We start from the raw sequence: 23,669 nt of genomic DNA, 5'->3' as shown, positions 1-23,669 counted from the left end.
TGAATCTCATGCCTGAAAGTACACACCCTGAGTTGTGTAGATTCCAGGGCCCTGTGGGCTCACCTTGTGGAAGAGCTTAGTTACTTCTGTCAGAGTTATTTGTTCACAACAGTCAGGAAAACAGTCTAACTTGAGAAATGGAAGAATAACTTACTGGGCTTTTCCACATTGACACCATGGGACTAGTTACAGATTTCAATTTAAAGCCAAAAAGTAGGGTTCAGACTAACCTGAATTTTAACTGATGCCTGCAAGCAGAGAAGAATAGTTTTTAATTAGATATTCACAGTCAAAACAATACCTCATGCATGTTATTCCAATGATCATGTCTGGCTTATAAAGGAATACAAACAGGCACAGTAGTGTTCAGAAGATTTATTAAGGAAACTAGCTAAAACATGTAAGCACATACACTTAGCAGTTGAAAGAATTGAATATTCTTTGCTACCTCATTTATGTTTTTGTATCTATTTTGGTAGGTACAAACATAACCCACCGCTGCTCAAGAAAACATTCAGGGAGCTGTATGTTCACAGTTCTGATACACACATTAAAAGAAAAAAAGCCTCACTTCACAGTCTTGCTAACCTCAGAATATTAGTCATATAAAAGACCTTGCAATTTTTTCCCCTCTCAAATAAAAATGATACTTTTGCTCCCAAAACAGTTCTGAAAAACTCATGTCTTTTACGTTCTCTCTAGAGATCAACAGTGGGCATGCCTCTACCAGTCATTCTTGAAGAACTGAAGGCAAGAATGAAATTGGAATAAATCATTCAGTATTGTATACTGGTCAGGGGGAGCCATGAACCCTCTTAAGAGGACTGATCTGTAGCACGTTCTTTAAGGGTCTCCCCAGTGGGAATAGAAAACAGTCCTGCCGTCATACATTAGCCATATGAGAGTGCTTCTAGAGACATCTTACAAAGTCACAGATTTGTGTAAATTGCCCAGTGCAAATATGTGAGTAGGAAACTTCCTTTCTTCCACCACGCTGCACTTGAAAGCCAGATTTCAAATCCTTCGAAGCCCCACATAAAATTTCATAAAGCAAATGGAAACAAAGTACTAGCTAGTCTAAAGTTCTTTGCTCCTTGTCCAAGTTAACAGAAACACAATTTTAACAAAGTACAGACATTAGGTAATTTTTGTTGATTGCAAAGCTACAGAATTAACAAGTATTAACAAATATCTGAGACATTCTACACTATCTGCACACTCCAATCACATCTCATACAAAACCTGATGTCAACGGACAGTGCTAACACAGTATTTGCTGTTAAATTGAAAAGGCACGTCAATGTTGTCATGCTTAGAAAAACCACATTACACAGCACTAGATGATATAATAATAGACAGTTCTAGATGTTTCTAGGATTTTTCTGAAAGGGAATGTGTCCTGACCTATTATTTTTACCTGTTTTCCTAACGTAATTCAAGATAATTTCATTCCTCCTCCATCTTTACTTAAAATTTGTTTTCACATTGATGTGAACAACCTTCAGAAGTCTAAAAAATAATAATTGCAATTCAAAATTTAATTGGTTCCTAGAAAACACTTGGATGACCTCATAACAGGTCAAGAATGTAGTCTAATTTTTTTGACATAGCAGCTATTAGCCTTTTAAATTTCTAAAAGTTGATGGTATAAGGTGTTATCTACCCTCAATTTTCTTTCATTCTAAGACAAGTATATATTTTAAAGGGAACACTAGTTCATAACTTATACTTTTGGGTGCTTTTCTCTGCTTTCAGAACATTTACTATTTTTTCCTATTGGCTTTAGTGTCTGCTGCCAGCCACATGACCTGTAAACATATAATTTACAACCATCTGTTTCCAGGTAGATGATTCCGTAGAAAATTAATGCCAGCTACGATTTATGGGTAAGTCCAAAAAATGACGGCTCAAGTTCCTGTCCTCTGCCTTTAAGATAACTAGACTTTAGCTCATAAATATATTGATAGTAATTACAAGTTAACCCCACTCAATGTCACTACATCATATGCTGTCTTATTTAATTCTATTTTTCAGACTTCCTTCTAGTTTCTCAGCGTTGGAAGTGTCTCGGAGATAATGTGTGCTTTAATTTTAAACACTCATTACCAGTATTCAGAAAAAAATATAAGATTTTTTTGCCCAAGTGTTCATGAATGTAAGTTTTTTAAAAATTATATTTGATTTGGATTCAAATATTTATAGATTTACACTATATCTATTTCGTCAAAATATATTGTATAATATTTAATAAAATCAAATACATAAAATAAAGTTTTCAACACTATTTATACAAACCCCTAGAAAAGCTGCTTTTTCTTTATAAGGCTGTTGGCAATCAATCACAACCACGGAGAAGACTGAATAACCTCTGGTTGTTTTGCTTTCACCAGGGGTGAATGGTATGACTAAGACAGTTCTGGAGGAGTCGTTTCACCGGAAACACGGTTTTATACAATTAAATACTTTGATGACTTTTGAGGATCTCAGTCACTTTCAGATTCTTCATCATCACCGATCGGATACGACTGGATATTATTCTGGGTGTACATTTTGGTCTTAATGGGGCAGTTGTGATCCATGAGAATAGCCTGGAAGAGAGCAAAGTGCAGATACATTAACCCTGTTTCACAAAGATAAAATAACCTACTATTTTCAAGGATTACTAGAGTTGGAAAGCTATAGATTATGCCACCCACTGTCAACCAGTCCGGTGCAACTGCCAGGTGCCTGCAGTGCAACTGCCAGGTGTCTGTCCCAGAAGCCCTGGAGTTCCACATTCCACAGTCTGTGAGGATTCCAGATAACAGAAGGTAGTATAGAAGGGGGTCTCTGCCAGGGGCTACATCATGTAGTCCAGTTAGGGCAACTTGTAAGCTATGAGGCGAGGGCTATGCAGGCTACATTTAGGAAGAGTTCTATTTAGCATCTTGGAATTGGGATGGAGGAGGGGGTCCTGGAGGTCACCCAGTCCAACTGCTGCTCACGGATTTCACGGTGGCAACACCCTTAATAAGATGAACTACACCCTTAACGAGATGAACTTCTGTTGGAAATGGACCTGAGGCTAACTCCCTCCATTGTTTCTATATCTGGAGCCAGTTCCAATTCCAGGCATTTTCACAAAGACCATTGCCACGGCCCCTTAAGTTTTCCTACACTAAACGTCACGTCTTTTTCATAAGTGGCATTTCCACAGCGCCTCTCCCTAAATCCTGAATGTCTTCCCCTAGCTCAAATGTAGAATTTAAAACCAACCAACTCTTAGGAACATAAAAATCTTGTGTCTTCTCGTTACTGAAAACTAAACAGTCCATTGATCCTCAATTGATAAACATCCTCAAAACATACTTGTAATCATTACTCCTCTTGAAAAACATGCAGACCAAGCATGCTGTCTGCAAATACAGCAGCCCCTTATCATGCCAGGACCACGCAGAGGGTTCTTGCTGCAATACCTCAGCTTCATGAGAACTCTATGTGGGAGGCTGATAACTGTCTGTGTAGGCACAGAGGTTAAACAACACGGCCATGGGCATACAGCTAAAATGGGGCAGCGATGCGCCAGCCAGCCTTATGCCAAAGTCGGTTCCCACACTGCTCCATGGTAGAGGCAGAGGAATACAAAACACCATACAACAGGACACTGGTACAACTAAAGGAGATTCTCCTATGAGGTGTGTCTTTTGGAGTTTCCGCTACATAAACTATTCCCCCAATACCTTTTAATGCAGTGTGAAAATCTACATGGAAACCTTTATCTGTTAAAATTTATCTTATGTTAACCTCTTACAACCTATCTTGGTGTTTGTCAGTTACTCCCCGCCCAGGTCTTGTCCCACACATTTGATAACTTCTCTGACTCCACTCAGTGCTAACCCATTTATCGCTTACCAAGAAATTCTAAAATCTGCTTGGGTGATATGTTAAGATAACGACTTCCTTGACCCTCTAAGTCAGGCTGTCAGCTCAGCTTGTCAGCTGCAAATTTAACTTTTTTTTTTAAATGCTTCGTGCCAAGTGAATTAATATATGTATTTAATAAAGAGCTCAATTTCTAAAACTCAATAACTGAGGCAACAGATGCTGTACACCAGGACCATTCTCCCCATATGGATGTGTCCTTGTTACACAAAAGGTTTAACCCCCGAAGAGATCAACCTCTTACCTCCCCAGGGTAGTGATCCTCAAAGAAACATAGGAATCACTTGGCGGGGGAGGGGAAGTTAAACATGAAATCCCAGGCCCCTAACCTTTCATGCCAGTGGTGTGTGTCTGTCTACATGCCATGAGAAGCACTGCCTCAGTGAGATGGTATTATCTAGAAGTATAGCAGAGCGGTATGGCTGCCAACAGCTTGCTGGGCACCTGCTCCCATGCCCCTAAGCTCCTATACGAGCAACTCAGTGACTTCATGGCGAGAGAAGGACAGGTGCCACAGCACTTACAGGTGGAATGCTCGCTGTGGGTGAAGTGCTCAAGGACAGCTGTACGGAGGAGATAGGATATAGGCTGAACCTTGAAGGATGGGAAGGATGTCCACAGCAAGAATCATCCACTCAGTGAACCACTATGTAGAACAGGGACATGGGCGCTGCAGTGGTTCCATCAGTTAAGTGGCTGACTTGATTTCAGTTCAGGTCATGATCTCAAGGTTATGAGATCGAGCCCCACAGTGGGCTCCATGCTCACCAGGGACTCTACCTGTAATTCTCTCTCCCTCAGCCTCTGACCCCTCTCCTCTCACCCGCTAGCACACTTGCTCACTCTCAGTCTCTCTCTAAAAAACAAATATAAAATAAAAACCAGGGACACTAAGCCAGCCTGGCCGCCACAGATGTGGTGATGATGAGGCACACAGTGAGATATTATTAGAAAGCCCAACCAGAGCCAGATTGCAGGGCCAAGTAAGGGGCCTTGATCACTGGCCCATGCACAGCAATACAGCCTTGGGAGGGATAGCCATCAGTCTACCCTACTCATAACTGCCTTCTCTCGCCCTGAGACCTAACTCTGTATAACATGTAGACTTCTTAAGGACCCCGAAACTTAACACTGGGCAGGCACGTAGTATGGATTCAAAAAGCTGTGTTGCAAGGGAAGAAGTTCAGTCAGACTGGTGATGGCATCAAACAGACTTCAGTGGTCAGAAGTTATCAATGCAGCCAAACCACATTTGTACACAAAGCCTATCTCAGATAAATAAGTTTTTGGTTTTGTTTTTTTTTTTTTTTTTTTGAAATACTGTTTTGTAGCTTTTAAAACCTAGTTTACTGGCTCCTGAACCTCTTGAAAGATTATGTGACAGTTCTGCTTTTTATAACAAGTTATAAGCCAGACAGCAGATGTAATATTCCCAAAGTGCCAGGAACAAAGAGGAGTGAAGGTCAAGTGGGTAAGTCAAGTGCACAAGGGCCAGGAAGAACCCGGTTCAGGGAGCCGCCAGGTAATTGAAGCCAGCCCTCTGCTGGGCACGTCTGACTCTACTGAAGACCAGAGAGAAAGTAGGAGAGTGTTTGAATCCAGAGCACAGTCCAGTTACTGAGAGTTAAACCCCTGCCAAATGCTTGGCTTCCTATCAGACACCGAGCAGAGTGAGGATCTCCAAAGTGGTAAAACCGTTGTTGGACTAAATGAAGTATACAAATTAGGCAAACACACAGCTGGGATACAGTACAAGCACTGAGTAAAGCCCTCCAGACTTCAAGATTATGAGATGCCAGTTTGAATGCTTGAAAGTTTTATTTACCATATCTAAAAAAAAAAAAAAAATCGTGATCTTTTTACATATCTACTGTGTAAATGCCCTGCAAAGGGACACATTTCTATAAATAGATTATAACATGCAGGTCCTTGCCTGGCTCCCTGCATTCAGAAAAGAGTCTCTAGAACAACTATTGAGAGAGCCCAGAGTCACCCAGGAAAAGCAAGCTGCAATCTCAAACACCGACTTTCCTGTCTGGGCCACAACTAGAAACTTCAGGAGTAAGATATAAAAAAATGTGCCCTATCTTCAAAAATAATTCTTCAAATCTGAAAAAAAAATCCCTATCAGCACACAGCTAATTCTCAACTGGATGTTCTGAGAGTCATGGGCTGCTTGTCATTGTGTGCAACTAAACCACAGCTGGCCTCAAATGGCAGGATGGGCATTTCTTAACTTGCAGAGGGACCTGAGTAACAAACAGGCTTTTTCCTCCGTACTGATTATTTCAAAATAAACAAACAGGGGCGCCTGGGAGGCTCAGTCAGTTAAGTGTCTGCCTTCAGTTCCAGTCATGATCTCAGGGTTCCTGGGACCAAGCCCCATATCGGGCTCCCTGCTGCGGGGAGTCTGCTTCTCCCTCTCCCTCCGCCCCTCCCCCTGCACATGTGTGCTCTCTCTCACTCTGATGAATGGATAAAATCTTAAAAAAGAAAAAAGTACCAAACAGAAGAAAAGCTCAAGTGCTGCCACACCAGTTGATGCTTCTACAGTTGCGGCCCCATGAAAACAGTATTTGATCTTTAATATAAAAGAGCTTAAGTCCAAACACGGCATTTTCAGAATGCTGCTTAATGAAAGAATTGTTTTTTATGGTTTATAGGTCTTATTCCAGCTTTCCTGTCCCCCTGCATTTGGTAACTGCTCATCCTGAAGGCCAGCACCGGTCAGTATTGGATTTTCTCAAGTGAGCAGTAATCAATTCTTTCCTACATGGCACACTGCTGTCCCCGCCTCGCACCCCTTGATCATTAGGACCCCGAAACTGCTCCGCTTGCTCCATGAGAAGGCAGCAGCCGCTGGCCATCCTCAGACGTTACCATTACACTGGGCAAATGGAACCCAGTGAGATACCTGCCATCATGGGCAGCAATTATGGGCAGCGAGATGCACATTTTCTCAAGTTTTTAATGATTCCTCTTGCTAGGCATTTATTAAGGATTTTGACATTTTATAGTGAAAGTGGCTTTCCGGAAGCCTGCAATTGTTGCTTTGGCTTTACATTGTCTCTTCCACTTCCTTTGGCATTTTTAAGTGAACTAAAGCCCTGATTTACAAGAGGGAAGAGAAGACACACCAGGGCCTGCCTCCTGCCCCTGCCAGGGGGGACCCCCCCTGCTCATCCTCAGCCCTCACTCATTTCCTCCAACACCTCAGATAAGCCATCATGCTGCTGCTGACACACAGATAACACAACAGCTGCTAACGTCTGCTGCTTGGCTACGGAAGCCCGTTCAGCAGTTCTGGGGTCTCAGGAGCAAAAGGAAGCTCTCGCCTCACAGAGGGGCCTTGGGTGGATACAGGGGACCTCTGGGCTGACAGTAAATGAGAGTATTAGGTAAAAGCTAGAAACAAGTGTGGGGTGGTAGTAGAAATGGTAACACATTTACTGAGCATTTACTGTGTGCTAAGCTCGGGGCTAAGCACTCTGTGGGATTCTCCTCTGAGTCCACCGAGCAACCCAATGAGGCAGGTGCTCTCATTTCCCCAGCTGACAGTTTTGGTGCCAAGGCCATGCTAGCCCTTCACTATCTCCCAAGAATCTTAAACAGTCTCCTGGGTGGCAGGAGCATCTGTAGATGATTTATCTTTTTTTGGTAGAGAGAGTTGGGAGTAACCTTCATTTGGCCTTAATCAAATTGATATGATGGCAAGGAATGACAGTTTTTAGTCATTGCACTGAGAATTTTCTGACTCTGATTTGGGCAAGGTACCCTGTGGGGGTCAGGCTGAAAGACAAGTCGGATGAACAATAAAAGCACTATGGTTGCTCAGAACTAGAGGCATTTAAGCAAGAGGAAGGAAAAAAAGGGTGGTTTTCATTGGAACATTTCCACAACACCTTTCACTCCTTTTCTTTCAGTTGAATGGATCATAAGTAATTCAAAATTACCTAGTTACACCCTATATAATAAAGGGCATAAGACCAGTGCTCCATGCTGAATATATTTTTAAAATATATTGAAGGAATTGATGAATGCAAAGAATGTACCAAATAAATAAATGGCTGCACATAACCTAAACTTTACAGTCTGTGATTGTTTTTGAACCCACTTTTGGGGGAAAATCATAAAAGGGCAGTTCAAGAAATGCCAAAGCACCAAGACCCATTTCAGTTCAACCATCAGAACTTCTGATATACCCCCAAGAGAACATTACAACATTACATAGCCACTCATAATCACAAAATACTGTCTCTCCTCACCTGGTTATCTTATTCATTCTTAATCTAAATCACTCTTCTTCCAGCTAGATGAGTACCCATCACCATGTGAGGTTTTAAAAACTTCACTACAAGGTATCAATACTTAGAATCAGTAAGTAAATCTGTTCAGAAGAGGAACGCCTTCTACTCATTAGTGTATCTTTCATCTAGTTATGATTCTGGTTATGAAATTGTTAATTTAAAGGTTACCTATGCTCACGTGTGCCCAAAGATACATATACAATAGTTTTCCAAAATGCTCTGTTATCTACACCAAAACCATCTCCAGAAGCTTATGTAGCAAGGACTAAAACACCATTACTAAAAGCAGTAAGGCTTAGGAGAAAAACACATAGCATCAAAAATGGCTAATCTTGGTGCAGGTGGAAAAAAAAATCAAGATTTTCAAGAACTAAAGAAAATTACATCGAACTACCCCATGTCTGGCTGACAAAAGAGCTGTACAGACTGCCAACCTACAAACAAAAGTCATTTCATTCTTCATATTTATAAACATAATGCTTGATTAGTAAAGGAAGTATGGCCTAAGTGGTATAAACTCAAAAGGAACTGTTACCATTTATGTTTAGGGAGTTCTGCCCAAAAGGAGCAGAATATATTTTATAACTAAGTCATGGAGAAACTATCCAGAAGACCAAGAAACACTTGACTGCATCCTAAAATTTTCTTACCATCTTTTCTTCCTTGGCAGGTGGACTTCGAAGAAAAAAGCAGAGAGGAGCAAAAAGAATATCAATTATTCCAATAATGGTCATGAGCCATGGAAATCCAATTGCCTTTGCGATAGCCCCACCAGCAGAAGGACCTTTCAGGAAACAGAGAATTAGATCAAGCTCTCTCCAGATGTCTCATAGATAGAAAGATACAACAAGTTAAATAATTTTCAATCAGCATTACCATCCATTAAGCTAAACAGTTGTTTTGAAAGCCTGCATCCTTACCTATGGCATATCCCATACAGAACGCCACATCTGCAATGGCATACACACTGCCGTAGACAGACACATGCCGCAGGTCGACCAGGTAGCCCATGATGGGCATCATTGACGAATCCACCATTCCTGTGGACAGTTAGGGAACATGGTCTGTGGAAAACGGATGTAACCCGAAAATGCGGGGAATACCAGGGACTGTGTCCTAACCTCACAAGCCCACCAGCTCTTCCCCAATTGTCATCACCACCTGTGAGTCTCGAGGCAGGCTGCCTAAGGCATACCCTTCACTAAAGACAGACTGCAGGTCACTGAGCTGGGACTGGAACCCAGGCCACCTTACCCCATCTGGCCTCCACTGTCTGAAGGGCTCATCTTCCTGGGGAGGGCACCCAGCCCTCTGGTGACTCACAGACCAGGCTGCACATTGAGTGGAGCACTGGCTACTGGTTGTGTGGCACCCTCACTCACTTCGAGCTGCTGCTATCCAGATTAACTCTCTTCTAGTCGATAGGCCCCTTACCTTCACCCAGGGGGCACACCTATAAGCCTCATACACCCCCGTCCCCATCCACACGCCCTGGCCTCACATGTGGACCATAAGAAGCTGGAAAGTATCAGGGAAGACAGGAAGGAATTAGAATATGTAGGGGCCTTGTGGGGGGGTGACCCTGGCCTGCTCAGGAACAGATAAAGAGGTCTGCTAATCTGCGGCTCACACACACACACACACACACACACACACACACACCACCAAGGCCACATTAGAATCTCTTGTTCCTTCAACAGTCAGGGACAGGCAGCACAAAGAAAGAGCATGTGTGTTCAGAGTCCTGGGCTCAAGTCCCTGGCAGGGTGAGCATGGCCATTCCTCATCTCTCTGAACACTGGCTTACCCATCCAGAAAATGGTGCAGATAATGATGGGCTAAGACAAGACTGTCTCTGTGGATAACACCTCCAGCAGAGTACTCAAATCTTAGTCCCCTCTTCTCCACCAACTAGATAGCAAGAAGAGGAGGGAAGTTTCTTTCATTCAATTCATATTTGGTGATCCCCTAATATGTGGAAGTTGCTGGGGACATGGGGTGAATAAAATGGACAGAAGAGTTGGATGGGCCCCAAAGAATTGAAAAATAAATTACAGCTGTCACTGACACCACTGGAGTAGGTAGGTGCTGTGGGGAGGATAAACCTAAGCCCACCTGGGGCTCCTTTCTCTCTTTCCACAGTACCCACTCAAAGATTCAATTCTTGCCTTTAGCCTGTGATAGATTTAGCATTGATTTCTAGTATGACCCATCTGTATATTACAAAAAAGAAACAAACGTAGACTTTTTACCCAAAATATTCACAAGTCTGTTCTTAACATATTCTTGTTCCTCGCATTTCAAATACTCATCCCTTTGCCAGTGATTCTACAGCACACGTAATCATGAATACATCAGCCAACCTCTTCTATACCAAACCTTATAAAAAACTACATGTGCAGTCTCTGTCCCCCAGATTCACTGGAGCAGGTCTGTGCACAGATCTGAGCCCAAACACACGTGCTCTGGTTGAGGGATTCTCTTGTTTGCCCAAGGGCAGCAACGGAGTATCCGTTTGCTTCTGTAAATATCAGGCTTTTAAAAATACTGGTTTTCAGGAAATAAATGACTAGTACGGAGAAGCAAGGATCTGTCTGTAGACAATCAACAGGCTGTACTTGAGCTTGGCTGCCTACAGCCTCTGCTCAAGCTTCCAGAAATTTTAGGTTGAGGAACGACAGTCTGCCCAAATAAGAGGAAATCCTTCCCAGTAATGGGGGAAACAAAGTTTTAAATTTAGGCCTAAGGTTACATGACTTACCAATTGCAAAACCAACTCCAAAGTTGGGAGCTATGAGTCCATAGATGTTTTTGGCAAAAGGAATCTGTGAGAGGAAATAAACATTATACTAGAATCATGACATCCAATGGTAAATCTGGGAAAATATAAAAGACATAATTTCTCTAGCCTGGTGTGTGTATTCCCTTCTGAAGGAAATGGGGGGAAGGAGGTGGATGGAGTTTGGGGAGAATCAGGTTCTCCAAGTCTTTGAATTGAAGCTGAAATGGATTTTGTGACCACCAAGAAAAACTTGCTAACTGCTATAGTTGAGGTTGGCCTTGACCACACTCCATTTCTGACAAGGACCAGAAGGCCTCACTTAAGGTAGATACTGGCCATTGGTAGAAGGTGTTTTATTCTAGAAAAACATCTTGCTATTGTTTCCGGCTAGTTATCTGAAAGTGTTTTAAGACACTGTAATGTTTAAGATGATGGGGGTGGAGTAGGTAGTGACATGCACACTATCCAACAAAACATACTAAATAACCTCCAGCTGACATAAAATGTAAATATCCCTTGGAGAATCTTGTCCAAAATGTGTCAGACGATAAAAAAAAAGTTGAGGAAAATGGAAGACGTAATAAAAACAAATGTCAACAAATTTCAAACAGCTATAAAAGGTTTCCTGGGGATTCTTGCCCAAAGCAAAAGTTTTATTTACAGATCATTGCCGCTTGTCAAATACCATCTTTTACTCACACATAAAATGCTGATTCCAACAATTATCATTCCTAGAAGAGCACAAAGCCACCTATCAAAAAAAAACAACAAAAAAAAAAAAAACAGTGCCTTTAATAAATGACCACTCTAAGTTTTTTTCCCCAGGCCAAATTTTCAACAGAAATCAAAACAATTGCTTCTGATAACTAAGGTAGAAACATCTAGAATTTGCTTTAAAAAGCTACATTATTTTTTTTTAAAGCTACATTATTATGACGGAGTGAGCGTTGTCCGCATTTCATCTTACCTCCCCATTTTGTGTGCGAGCATCCCAAAAATATTGGTTCCAATGAGATAAGAGATACTAGCTGGCAAGAAAGCAATGCCTGTAAATTTATGAAAAGGACACCTTATCAGTATTGATTATCAGTCAAGTGTTAGAAAAAGTAATAATTGTCAGACACCACGATGGTGATTAGAGCCGATGAGAGAAGCCCTGGGGCCTGCACCCAAGCAGCTAATATCCGGCGGCTGACGGGTCCAGACTGGACCCCACCTGCTTTATCCGGCCTCACAAAGCTGCTGAGACGCTCCAGAAATGAAATTCATTCCTCTATCAGCAGCTCCAATCTTGCCTGGTGGCAGCTTCACACACGGCCTGGTGTGGGCACTCTGCGCCGTAGGAGCTGGTCCCTGAGAGCCCCCATGGGCCATGAGCAGGGTGCCACCCACCCCCAGCCTCACCCCCGTGTTGCTTTACCAGAGAGGTAAGACACGAGCATTGAAAAAAAAAATGGGGAACATGAAGGACATAGAACAAAATTGAAATGATTCCAAACCCCATCACTCAGAAAATGACCATGGTGACCTCCTCCTGTAAGTTTATACACACAAGTTTACACACATAGATCAATGCATGTGCATGAGATTTTAAGAAAACAAAACAAAACATGGGTTTATACTATTGTTCTACATCCTGCTTCTTTCAACTAGCTTTATGAGCATCTTTCCATGCCTAAAAAAAATAATAATAAATGTCTATGTGGTCATTTTTGGGGTGGCCAAGTCATATGACTGGCATTGTCATGTTCAAGGTTCTATGCTCTCCCAGAGACCTGGCACCCCTGGGCCAAGCCTGGGCCAATTTCCAGCAGCTGGTGGAGTGGCTGCCTTGAAAGTCGTCTCTGCATTGAACAGAAAGCCCTCTTCGAGTCAGACCAGCCCAGCTGCCCCTGATAGGGACCTGTCCCTATCAGCTCCCTGTGGTCCCCATCTGCTATCAGGACAGTAGGACAATCTCTTCGAAAGACGGCTTTTCAAACTTCATACTTTTAGTGTTCTTCTTGAGCTCTGCTGTACCAGATTTGATTCTAAGCCTTGCCCACAAATGGTGAAGCTGCTTTGTCTGCGATCATAGGACTGCGTAAGCTAGACATGCACGCTAGCTACTAGAGGGTCAGGGCTACTCAAAGTGCACAGGGCCTGAGGCCCTGCCTGTCCCTGCTGCCCACCAGCATGCAGCTAAGGGTGATGTTGCCCCTTCAAGGATCCAGCAGCCTCCCTGTACCTCCGTACGTACTAATGCAAGCCATCAAGCCCTCCAGAGAGGTCGAGCCTTCCAGCACGGGAAGGACTTCAAACTGATTAGGTCCAGGAGCTAAATGCAAAACCAAATCATTCTAGGCTTAGTGATCTGGGAAATAATAATAAAGAGCAATCTCATCTCATGTTCCAGGAAACCGTTTCCATCACACTTGGCAATCTGGGTGGCCAAATAATTGTTGGGTGTAATCAGATTCAGCAAACAGTACTGATAGCGCGGCCCCGGCTCACTGCTACGGCAGAAGACAATGACCACAATGTGGCTCTGGTCACCATGAGAGCGTCTTCAAAGGAAGGAATCAGATGACGTCTGCACTGGGACGTGGCTACATTAGGGACGTTAACAAATGTATGAAGGCAGTGCTCTGGGAACCCAGGAGCTCCCCAAAGCAGCTGGTAATTAAGCCTCATCTCAACGCAACATAGTAGAGTCAGGAGACCTAAGAAATCATGAAGGCCTTTGTCCCAGGATGAGTATCTCTGGGGTTTAGGGAGGGGGTACATGAAAGGAGGAGGCAAAGTATAAGATCAAAACCAGCACAGGTACCGTGATAAAGAGCCACCAACACTGGGCCTCAGTGTCAGAGAAACAAAACGAAAATGGAGGGGGAGGGCCTTGACCCCATCTAGGAAGGCACCTGCTATTCCTCCCGGACAATTACTGCTCTTGAGGATGGAAGTCCCAGATTGGAAGATCCAGTTTTTCCAGAAAAGCTTGACCTCCATGTTCCTACATGAAACCTCTTGGGATTTGTAAATGCTGACAACTAATTTTTAAAAACATAAAGCTCTCGCAGGCTGACACCCAAAACCTACGTATGGGCTGAGCCCGGTCCACAGGCACCGCTGTCAACTGGGGCCAAAGAAAGTGATTGCCAAGAACCTGGCCAGGAGCCCTGCTTCCTGGTGTATCTCAGCACAGGATGAAGACAGAGCGTCGGCGCGGGGTTGCCAGCGTGCTCCAGGGGAAGCCGCAGACCAGCTACAGCCTCCTGACCTACAGGTGGGGCGCGGAGCTCACACGTGGGACCTGCGGGGGGGGGCGCACCTTGTGTTCCACAGACAGCAAACGCTCTCTCAGCAAATCCAGTTTCACGATCCTCCAGCACGGGGTGCAAGGCATGACAGTGGGTCACTGTAACCTCTTAGAGCCTGGGACGCCGCGCACATGGCGTAGGAAGGCTCGGAGGTTCAAGTGACAAACAGCCCTCCCGGGCTGACTCCCCTGCCTGGGCCCTCTGCGTGAGCTCCAGCTTACTCGCATCTCGCCCTGGCCCTTCCCCAGGCTGCACTGGGCCCCCAGGGGCAGGGACCACTTCACCTGTTCCCACGGCCCAGCTCCCAGTCCCCACGGCACAAAGGAGGTGCTCAGGACACGGCTGAGCACTTAGAGAAAACATCCTGGGTGAAGACATGCACATCACAGAACCAAACATGTTGAAGGAGGCCGCTGTCGCTTGAGGGCAGGCCCACGCGGTCTTTGGACCTCAGGCTCCAAGCTCCCGACTGCTGTTGTGACACAGCATCAGCATCCTCTGCATCGCCAGGGCCCCCGCTGCAGTACACAGCCCCCAGAACCTGTTCTAGGCACTCAGAGAAACTTCAGTGTGCCTCTTGCAGCAGAGGTGCAAGAGGAGTCCAGCTAGCTTTGCTGCCTGGTGTCCCAAGAGGAGCCCAGCTAGCTTTGCTCAGAGACCCACTGCTCTTCCAGGCAGCTCTTTAAAGGACGGCTGCTACTAGGGGCAGGTGTCTAAACACCAAGCCCTAAGGCTTCCCACCACTTCCCCCCACTGGTCCTGCTGTGCATTCCAGAGCCAAGAGAAGCCGCCTTCCCCCTCCTTCCCCAGTCCAGCCACCAGCTCAAGAGAATGCATCCCAGCCACAGTTTGGCTTCCCGGTGAACCACCACCAGGGCTTTGGGGCGCCCCTAGTGACTAGATATCTACTGCCACTCTTCTGTACAAGCTCCAAATTACCTCACCTTGAAACACGGCACCCAGAACCCACCCAGCCCAGCTCCATGCTGGGTGCCCAACACATGACCCCTGGCACCTCAGGGAAGAAGGACCAAGTGAATCTCAGGGCTGGCTCCACCGTCTGGCCCCTGGATCACTCCTGGCTCTGGAGGTAGTAGCATCCATTCTGCACCCCTGGGGCCCCGGCTCACACAGCTCCATGTGGCTCATGTCACCACGACCTGCGCTCCCTCCAGGTCCCCGCCTGCCGTCATGGGGCGTCTGCAACCGTAGGGCAGGACCCTACGTTCTCACCATAGGGATCCCTCCATGTCCCTTTCAGACCTTCATTGGAGCCTAGGGAGACCTTTGGGAATCTGTCACCAACTAGCCAACTTTGTCCCTCCAAAATCTGTATCACCTGCAAGTGCAACAGGAAGTCTTGTCCACCTTGGCCCGACACGACGGGAACAGTACTGACAGGATGGCCTGCACACAGTGCCTGCGGCCACACGTGTGAGCCTCTCCCTCTGCTGGGCTGCTGTCTCCTTCCAGGGGCGGCTGCACCCCTTCACGCACCTCTGCACATATGAGAAAGTTCACCCACAGGGATCATCTGCCCATCCCTGTGCTTTCATGGTAAGCCTGGCCTCGGCCACTGGCTTGACGGTACAAGAGGGCTCAAACCCCAACGAAGCCCACAAGGAGCCAATGTTGGACATGTAGCCCCAGAAGTGATGGTGGGATGGTCTTCTTCTGAGCTCTGGATGACTCATTCCTTAGGTCCCCAAGGGCTCGGTCAAGAACCAGAACAGGGCATGGTCCCAGTTTGCCCTATCCTAAGGGAGACGCAGGAGGCTGAAGTCCTCACATCCCAGAGCCACAGCATTCAGCAATCATCTTGCTCTTGGGGACCCCGCCAGGCTGGCACAGCACGTGCCCCAAGGTCATCGCTGGCTGGGAACCGAGTGATTCCCCTGCTGAGCAGGCAAGTATCCTATCCCCTCCGGCTGTACCAGCACATCTCCTTAAGGAGCCAGAAGAAAGAGTTCAGCTCCACTCTTCTCTGGGGCCCATTCCCCAGACCTTAAGTTCCGTTTTGGGGTTTGGAGGCCTTACCATGAACTGAGTTCCTAAGCCTCCTGGTGTCGAGGAAAGGTCATCTGACCCCAGACTGGAGTTGAAAGAGAGATGCCATGAAATGATTCTCTCCCCGCCAACCCCAAAGTCAGAGCCACCCCCAAGGGGCAGGGGTGTCTGGGGGACAGACTCACAAGGGAGCCCTCTGGAGTGTCGATGGGCTACCACCTACCTCCTCGAAAAACTATGGCCCAAAACGCAGCGTTCAACAAAAGCAATCATGTGTCACCCATGCAGCTGGTAAGACTGTTTTGCTTTGACTTCAAATCTTAGAGTTTTTTTTCCCAGAAAGGATGAGGGGCGTGTTCCCTTCACACTAAGGACAACATGGCAAAAGAGGCAGAGATAGGGAATCTCTTGTGTCTCTGTGGCAGGAAGGGAGTGATCTCACGGTGAGAGGTGTGGCCAGCAGGGCGGGGAGGGGGGGCTGGGGGGGGGACATCTGGCCTCAGAGATAAGCCCAAGGAGAGGATCTCCTGATAACATCGAGGTGGCCTGGGCCTGCCATCTACCCGGAAGGCCCAGGGACTGATGGACTTTGAGGACTTTAGAAAGCAAGCCTCGGGCTGCGTCTGGAGAGGGAGGGGGCATTGGGGCGGAGGTGCCTGGCTCATGGCCCAGATGCACCAAGCAGGAGAGGAAGTCAGGTGGGGGCATCGGAAACACTGCAAGAGTGGCTCGGCCCAAGAGCGCTTGCAAAGCGAATACAGGAGCTCTGGGGACGCGCGGCAGGTGCGGGCACCTTGTGGCCCGGGGTCAAGGGCCCCAGACCACCAGGGGGAGAAGCAGCGCCGCAGGGTTACCACCCTCAGCAGCAATGGGATGTGAAGAGCGGCATCTCATCTCTTGCAAAACTGCTTTTCATTAACTCCGGTTAGAAAAAGATCTTCCGGGGAGGGCCAGGGGCTCAATGGTGGATTGTTTGTCTTCAACTCAGGGTGTGATTGTTGGGTCCTGGGATCGAGTCCCACATGGGCTCTCTGCAGGGAGCCTGCTTCTCCCTCTGCCTGTGTCTCTGTGTCTCTCTGTGTGTCTCTCATGAATAAACAAATCAAATATTTAAAAGAAAGAGAGAGAGAGGAAGAAGAAAGAAAGAAAGAGAAAGAAAGAAAGAAAGAAAGAAAGAAAGAAAGAAAGAAAGAAAGAAAGAAAGGGAAAGGAAGGAAGGAAGGAAGGAAGAAGAAGAAAGAAAGAAGAAAGAAAGAAAGAAAGAAAGAAAGAAAGAAAGAAAGAAAGAAAGAAGAAAGAAAGAAAGAAAGAAAGAAAGAAAGAAAGAAAGAAAGAAGAAAGAAAAAAAAAAAAGAGTCTTTCCCTCTGCAAAGTGATGTGCTTTCTCTGGCAGCTTCCAGTCTTTGGGGTTTCTTCTTTGTCTCCCCTGCCAGGAGGTTCTGAGTTTTAATTTCTAAGAACTAGCCCTAGTTTTGTTCCAAGAATTCTTTCTCCTTCACGGAGAGACTCTTGCTGTTGGGGCTTGTTTTGGATTCTGCTTTGTGACATGACTTCTATACCCTAAAACTCACCCTGCTCAAGCATGCAGTTCAGTGGTTTTTAGCAGAGTCACAGGGTGTTGCAACCATCACCACTGTTTGATTCCAAAATACTTTATCACCCCAAAGAGAAACCCACCCATTGGCAGTCCCAGTCTCATCCTGCTCAATCCCAAGCAATCTGGGACTTTTTAATGAAGGATTATTTGGTGAAAGAAAACAGTGATTCAGTGCAGCGCCCCATAAGGACTGGGGTAGGGACAAGTCTGAAGGAGGAAGCAGGATCTGGTAAGACACCACTGCAGAGGGGATAGAAACTTGTTTGTGAGGGAAGGCGGGGGACACCAAAAATCGCAGCTTCACTTGCCAACCAAAGATGGCAATTTATAAGCCAAGAGAGCTAGGAAAAGAAAATAAGTCCCCGGGAAGGATCATCAATAAATTCTTAAAGAAAAAGGTATGTGGAAAAAAAAAAAGAAAAGAAAAAGAAAACGGTATGTGTGCAGGGACAAGCTGTCAGACATTAAACAATGTTCTAAAATTCCAGGAATCAAATAGGAGGGTACTGACAGAGGAATTCATCTCCACACATGGAACAGAAAAGAGAACCCAAGAACAGACCCAAGAACACACAGTAAGTATGATAAAGGTGGGAAAAATCATGTGGGCTCCTGAGACAACTGGCTGGCCATACAGAAAAATGTTAACACCAAATCCTTAACACAACCCCGTACCTAAGTTAAGTCTATGTAAATCGAAGATGTTTATGTATAAAACATAAATTAGGGGAAAACATGGATGAAAAAAATAATCTCTACATGGGAAAGATCTCACCAGAGCTTCACTCCGATGACAAGGACATGAAGGGGCAAATTGCTAACCCTGACTAGTGGCATCTTAAATGTTCTGAGTGTGTGTGTGTAGGGGGGGAACCCATTCGTAAACTCAAAAGACATACAACAAAATGACGGCCATATTTGTAAAACATCTGATAAAGAATATCAATATATAAAGAATATTTAAAATCAGTAAGGACACATAACTCCACAGAAAAAAAGTTGGCAAAAAATATTAAGAAATCCACAATACAGGAAATAGAAATGGCTAAAACATGAAAAGATGCTCAATTGTACTCGAAGAATTTGTAAAAATAAATCAAAATGAGACACACACACACACCCCACCTCATATGCAACTGGGAAAAACTGACAGTACTGGTGTTAGTGCAATATTACCAATTACCAAACACCCATTGAACTTTCAGGATTTGCACACAGATACACTTCTAAACACGAACAGGAATATGTGTAAGAATATCTTGCTACAGTATGGTTTCTAAATGGCAAAAACCGGAACTAACCCAAATGTCCAACAATAGGACTTGGCAGAAAATTTATGGTATAACCTTAAAATAGAACAATATCCGAGTATTAAAAATGAATGATGGGCTTCCAGCTAAACAGGGCAGATGGAATCTAGAGGTTTTTCTCCATTCCCATTGCAAATTCTGTTTAAAATTTAGTAAAGGAACAACAACAAAAAACTCTACACCTTCCCCTCGAAGTCCAAAAACAGACAAAATATAAAAAGAGAAAAGGCAATGAGAAGGAAAAATAAGCAGAGGGAGAACAGTGAGGGATACAACAGAGAACACTGGAACCTTCCACCTGCACATGGAGCAGCCAACAGGAAGCAACAGCTTTTGTACCTCCAAACCTAGAACATTCAGGAACTGAAGGCTCCGGGTACTGTGAATGTAAGGCTGAGGCTATCAACTGGAAAGAGAGCTGAAAGGCTGTTTTATTTTTTATTTTTTTATTTTATTTTTATTTTTTGAAAGGCTGTTTTAAAAGTACATGGACTCTCCAGCTCTCAATCACTCACCCTGGCAGGAGGCAGCTTCTTTAAAGAAACTAACTGAATTGGCCCAGAGACCCCAGGCAGCACAGAGACCAGAGATAACACAAGAGGCTGAGTTGGGAAGTGAGTGGAAGTCTTCCTACTAAATGGGAAGAGGTTGTTATTTCAACAACCCTTCCACACATACAAAACCACTCAGTAAATATGAAAGGGCTCTTCAAATTTATGAGGACACCAATTATAAAAATCCAATAGGCAGTTTAGAAAATGAAGAAATCAGTGGAAATAAGAAAAGGCAAGATAAGAAATCAAAAGGATAAAACACAGAGGGTCCAACATTGAACCAAGAGTAATAATAAAAGAAAATGGAGTACAGGAGAGGATTCATTAAAGAAATAATCAAAATGGTTTCCCAGGACTAAAAGGAACAGGTTCCCACATGAGCAGGCTAACCAAACACGTGCCCAGTAGAGTAGAAGAAAACAGACCTCACTGCAAAAACCATCATGGATGCTCATAACCTAAAGAGGAAGAGATCCTTCCAGCTCTTACAGAGGATGGGGAATGAGAAGGACACTAGCCTCCTCAATGGCAACCCTGAACACTAGAGCACAATAGGACAGAGGCCTTAAAACAGAAGAAAAATAATTTCCAATCCAAGACTCATATACTCAAATAGACTAAATCAACCAAAAATAGAGAATAGATATGTTTGTAGATATGCAGGATCTCTGAAAACTTTACCTGCCACGCACCATCTCTCAGAAAGCGGCTAGAGGGATGTGTTCCATCATAATGACAGAGTAAACCAAGAGAAAGGAACATAGAGGAGAAGGATACAGGAAACAGAAAAGAGGCAAAGATGTCCAGACAATGGAAGAAGAAAGTCCTAGGATGACCTAGTGAATAAGCCTAGACTGGAGCAAGACAGAGTAATGTGGGACAAATGTCCACAAACAAGCAAAAAGACAAATAGGTTAGGCTTGCCGGTGTACTTGGCCACATTTAGAAGGCCTTTCACCTCTGCCAGAGAATTTGAGAATATGTTCATAAATGCTACCTTGAAAACTAAGAAAATGGAAAAAAACATGGCAATGACTAACTTTAGGAAAAATAGAAGTCCGTAAAAAGAAGTAATCACAAAACTCTATATATAGCTCTTCTTTGAACAATATTTGCATAGTCACAATGGCAATCTGAATACCATTGTAACCCGCAAACATAACTGTTTTAGGAAAACAGAAGTTGAGAAAACAGGTGAGTTGGTGGATATTTTCAGGTGGAATAATAATGGAATTAATCTCCATCTAACATATTAGGGAGCTGACAGAAAATGTCAGAAATTGGAGAACTTTAAAAAAACAGAAGTTACACATATTTAGAGACATAAATTAGCAGAAGAAACAACTAAAGGCATTAAAGAGGATCAAATCTGAGGAAGGGGGTTGGTGATGGGGAGGCATGGGATAAGGACTGTTGGCTTTCTCATTATAATTCTAGTCATAGTATTTAACTTAAACATTAAGTACATGTGTAATTGATTAAAATTCTAATTTAATTAATTTTGAAAATTAAATCTACCCATTCTGAAATGGACACATGAACAAACAAAAGGTCACACAGTGATACAACTGGCAAGATTCCACTTGGCTTCAACTTTTAAGCATGACAATAAATGCAGAACCATCTAGAAAAAAAAACAGAACTATTAACAATGAATCTCATAGAGGACTGGGCTGGGAGGAAAAAGGTGAACACGAGATTTTAAGATTTACTTTCTGGATTTGTGTACTTTTGACTGTTTAAAAAATATTTTATTTATTTATTTGACACAGGGAGGGAGGGAGAGAGGGAGAGAGTGAGCCCAAGCAGGGAAAGCAGCAGAGGGAGAGGGAGAACAAGCTCTTCGCTGAGCAGGGAGCTGACCTGGGGCTTGATCTCAGGACCCCAGGATCATGACCTGAGCCAAAGGCAGATGCTTAACCAACTAAGCCTCCCAGGCACCCCAACTGTTTTTTTAATAATAAAGCATGTATTACTTGTAAATTAAAAATGTTAAAATTCACCCTCTTAAATCCTGTGTGTTGTTAGCCTCTTTCACATAAATTTTATTGCTGTCCACATACATTTAACATAACTAGTCTAATTCAGAAACATGGGAAGACAATGAATATATTTTTGCTCTCTCATTTCTGCCCAGGTGTGATGCCTCTATGTTAATTCTGTATCCCATCAGGGATAATTAAAAAAAAAAAAAAACTGGGGCCGAAACAGACCCCAAAGCTCATTGCTACCCTAAGCGCTGACCCCACTAAGTGTCAAACAGAAACAATCATTTTATTATCCTGGTACCTGCAGATTGGCTGGGCAACAATGATAGGATTCACCCCAAGGACAAAAGTTCTGGAATCAGAAGCTGCCCTAGTCCTTACCCAGCTGCCACTTTCGGGAACACATGGTCTCCATCATCCAGATGGGCAGGGCTGGCTCCAGCATGGCAATCCCCATGTTTGCAAAGCAGATGGACCCTTCAAGGGAGGAGGACGGTTAGTGTGCTTCTGTTTTGCTTCTTGAGCATCCCCTCCTGATTCCAAACACAGTTAAACCCGCATGCCCACAGCCAGAACAATCCACTTGGATGCTCAGAACTTCTCCTTTTGTGAGGAAAAGCTGTTATTCACAGGTCAAGGGGATAGTGAGGAGGCTGGGTTTATTATTACTATCATCATCATTGTTATTCTTATCAAAGAACAATTAAATATTATGTTAAATCCGTTAAAATGAAATACTAACAATTAAAATTAAATATTAAATTCAAACAAAGCATTAAGAAAAACTTTTTTCAAACTAGAATCCCAGAGTCATAAAGGAACTGGAGGGAGCTGTAGACGTTATTGGATGACCCATCCCAACCTATTAGCGAAGGAGTTCCAATTTATTAACGAAGTAACTTGCCTGAGGCCACCCACCAGTGTGGGCCACTTCCAGGCCACACACAGACCCCAGCAACTGGAGGCTCCTGCACCCAAGTTTTACTGTGCAAGGAACACAGACATTTCTAAAGATGCCCTGGGATGCCCCAAAACTCAGTGCTTTCGGTACAGGTGTGCTGTTGAGGGATATTTTTTTAATCCACTATACACATAGAGTATTTCTGCAAATATCCATTACCACCCTGTTAACCAGAAGGTAGAGCCATCGGGAAAGAAGATGCACAGAGCTGTTCCCCACTGTGCTGGGAGCTTCCTGTGCTGTGTCCCCAAGAACCTCTAATTTGCCTGAATCCTGATTCAAACGACATTGTGCAATGGTGAGTAAGGTGGTCACATGACGAAGAAAGGTCTTCTCCATACTTTTTTTTTTTCATGCTTTGTGACGTTACAGGTGGAACAGAGAAAGGATGCTGACGTGACTGGCTCCCCTCACCTGCCTGCTGTTTTCCCAGATTCGGTGTTTGTCTATTTGCCGTCTACTAACTAGGGCCAAACTGACACAGTTGTTCTATCTCCCCTGTGACCCGGGGCCCACACTCTGAACCCCTCCTGGTCCAACTCTCGCACAGCAAACCGACACCCCTGCCCTGAATCCACCCCGGGACCAGGCACCAGGCATGCAGGGACAGCCCCCAGGCCCCAAAGCCTGCCCATCCTAAGCTGCTCCCCCAGGCCTTCCTTGCCTTCCCCATGCAAACCTCTGACCTAGGAAACTTGCTGCTTCCTCAGGAGGCCCTGAGTGGCGTAGCATGCCTCCTTTTCACAGGAAATGTAATAAAATCTCCTTTCAATAGCACTGATCTCTCCGCGTTATCACTCAGTCACCTTCACCAGTTAAAATCCCACCACAACAAATAAGACACGTCGCCTGGCCCCCAATTCCCTGAGCCAAGGCTGCCTGGAAGTGTGACCGCCTGATAGTGCTGGGTGGATCTTTCCTCTCTGAGTCAGGGTGAGACGAT

At 44.5% G+C, this 23,669-nt stretch overlaps 1 protein-coding gene and 1 long non-coding RNA gene across 5 annotated transcripts in view; one reads left to right on the top strand and one right to left on the bottom strand.

Moving 5' to 3' along the window:
* The window catches only part of SLC18A2 (solute carrier family 18 member A2), a 77,600-nt gene that overhangs the window by 38,930 nt on the left and 15,001 nt on the right, over positions 1-23,669 (bottom strand). For 3 of the 4 annotated variants that reach the window (XM_025467370.3, XM_035707760.2, XM_035707761.2), the window contains exons 10-17: positions 22,147-22,242; positions 11,978-12,056; positions 11,710-11,761; positions 10,990-11,053; positions 9,149-9,268; positions 8,879-9,012; positions 2,296-2,588; positions 231-248 (exon numbers count right to left, since the gene is read on the bottom strand). In XM_025467370.3, the coding sequence (XP_025323155.1) occupies positions 2,484-2,588; positions 8,879-9,012; positions 9,149-9,268; positions 10,990-11,053; positions 11,710-11,761; positions 11,978-12,056; positions 22,147-22,242 (650 nt within the window). In that variant the 3' untranslated portion in view covers positions 231-248; positions 2,296-2,483. The remainder of the gene's footprint in view (positions 1-230; positions 249-2,295; positions 2,589-8,878; positions 9,013-9,148; positions 9,269-10,989; positions 11,054-11,709; positions 11,762-11,977; positions 12,057-22,146; positions 22,243-23,669) is intronic. The other variant, XM_049103639.1, reaches the window with a different exon arrangement.
* On the top strand, positions 17,660-23,503 carry LOC125753951 (uncharacterized). Its single transcript, XR_007406940.1, has 2 exons — positions 17,660-18,488; positions 23,099-23,503. It is a non-coding gene; the product is annotated as an uncharacterized LOC125753951 (long non-coding RNA).

The sequence above is a fragment of the Canis lupus genome, chromosome 28 (assembly GCF_003254725.2).
Source record: "Canis lupus dingo isolate Sandy chromosome 28, ASM325472v2, whole genome shotgun sequence".
NCBI classification, from domain to species: domain Eukaryota; kingdom Metazoa; phylum Chordata; class Mammalia; order Carnivora; family Canidae; genus Canis; species Canis lupus.
The sequence above is the reverse complement of the archived record's forward strand: the minus strand, read 5'-3'. Positions and strand labels throughout refer to the sequence as shown.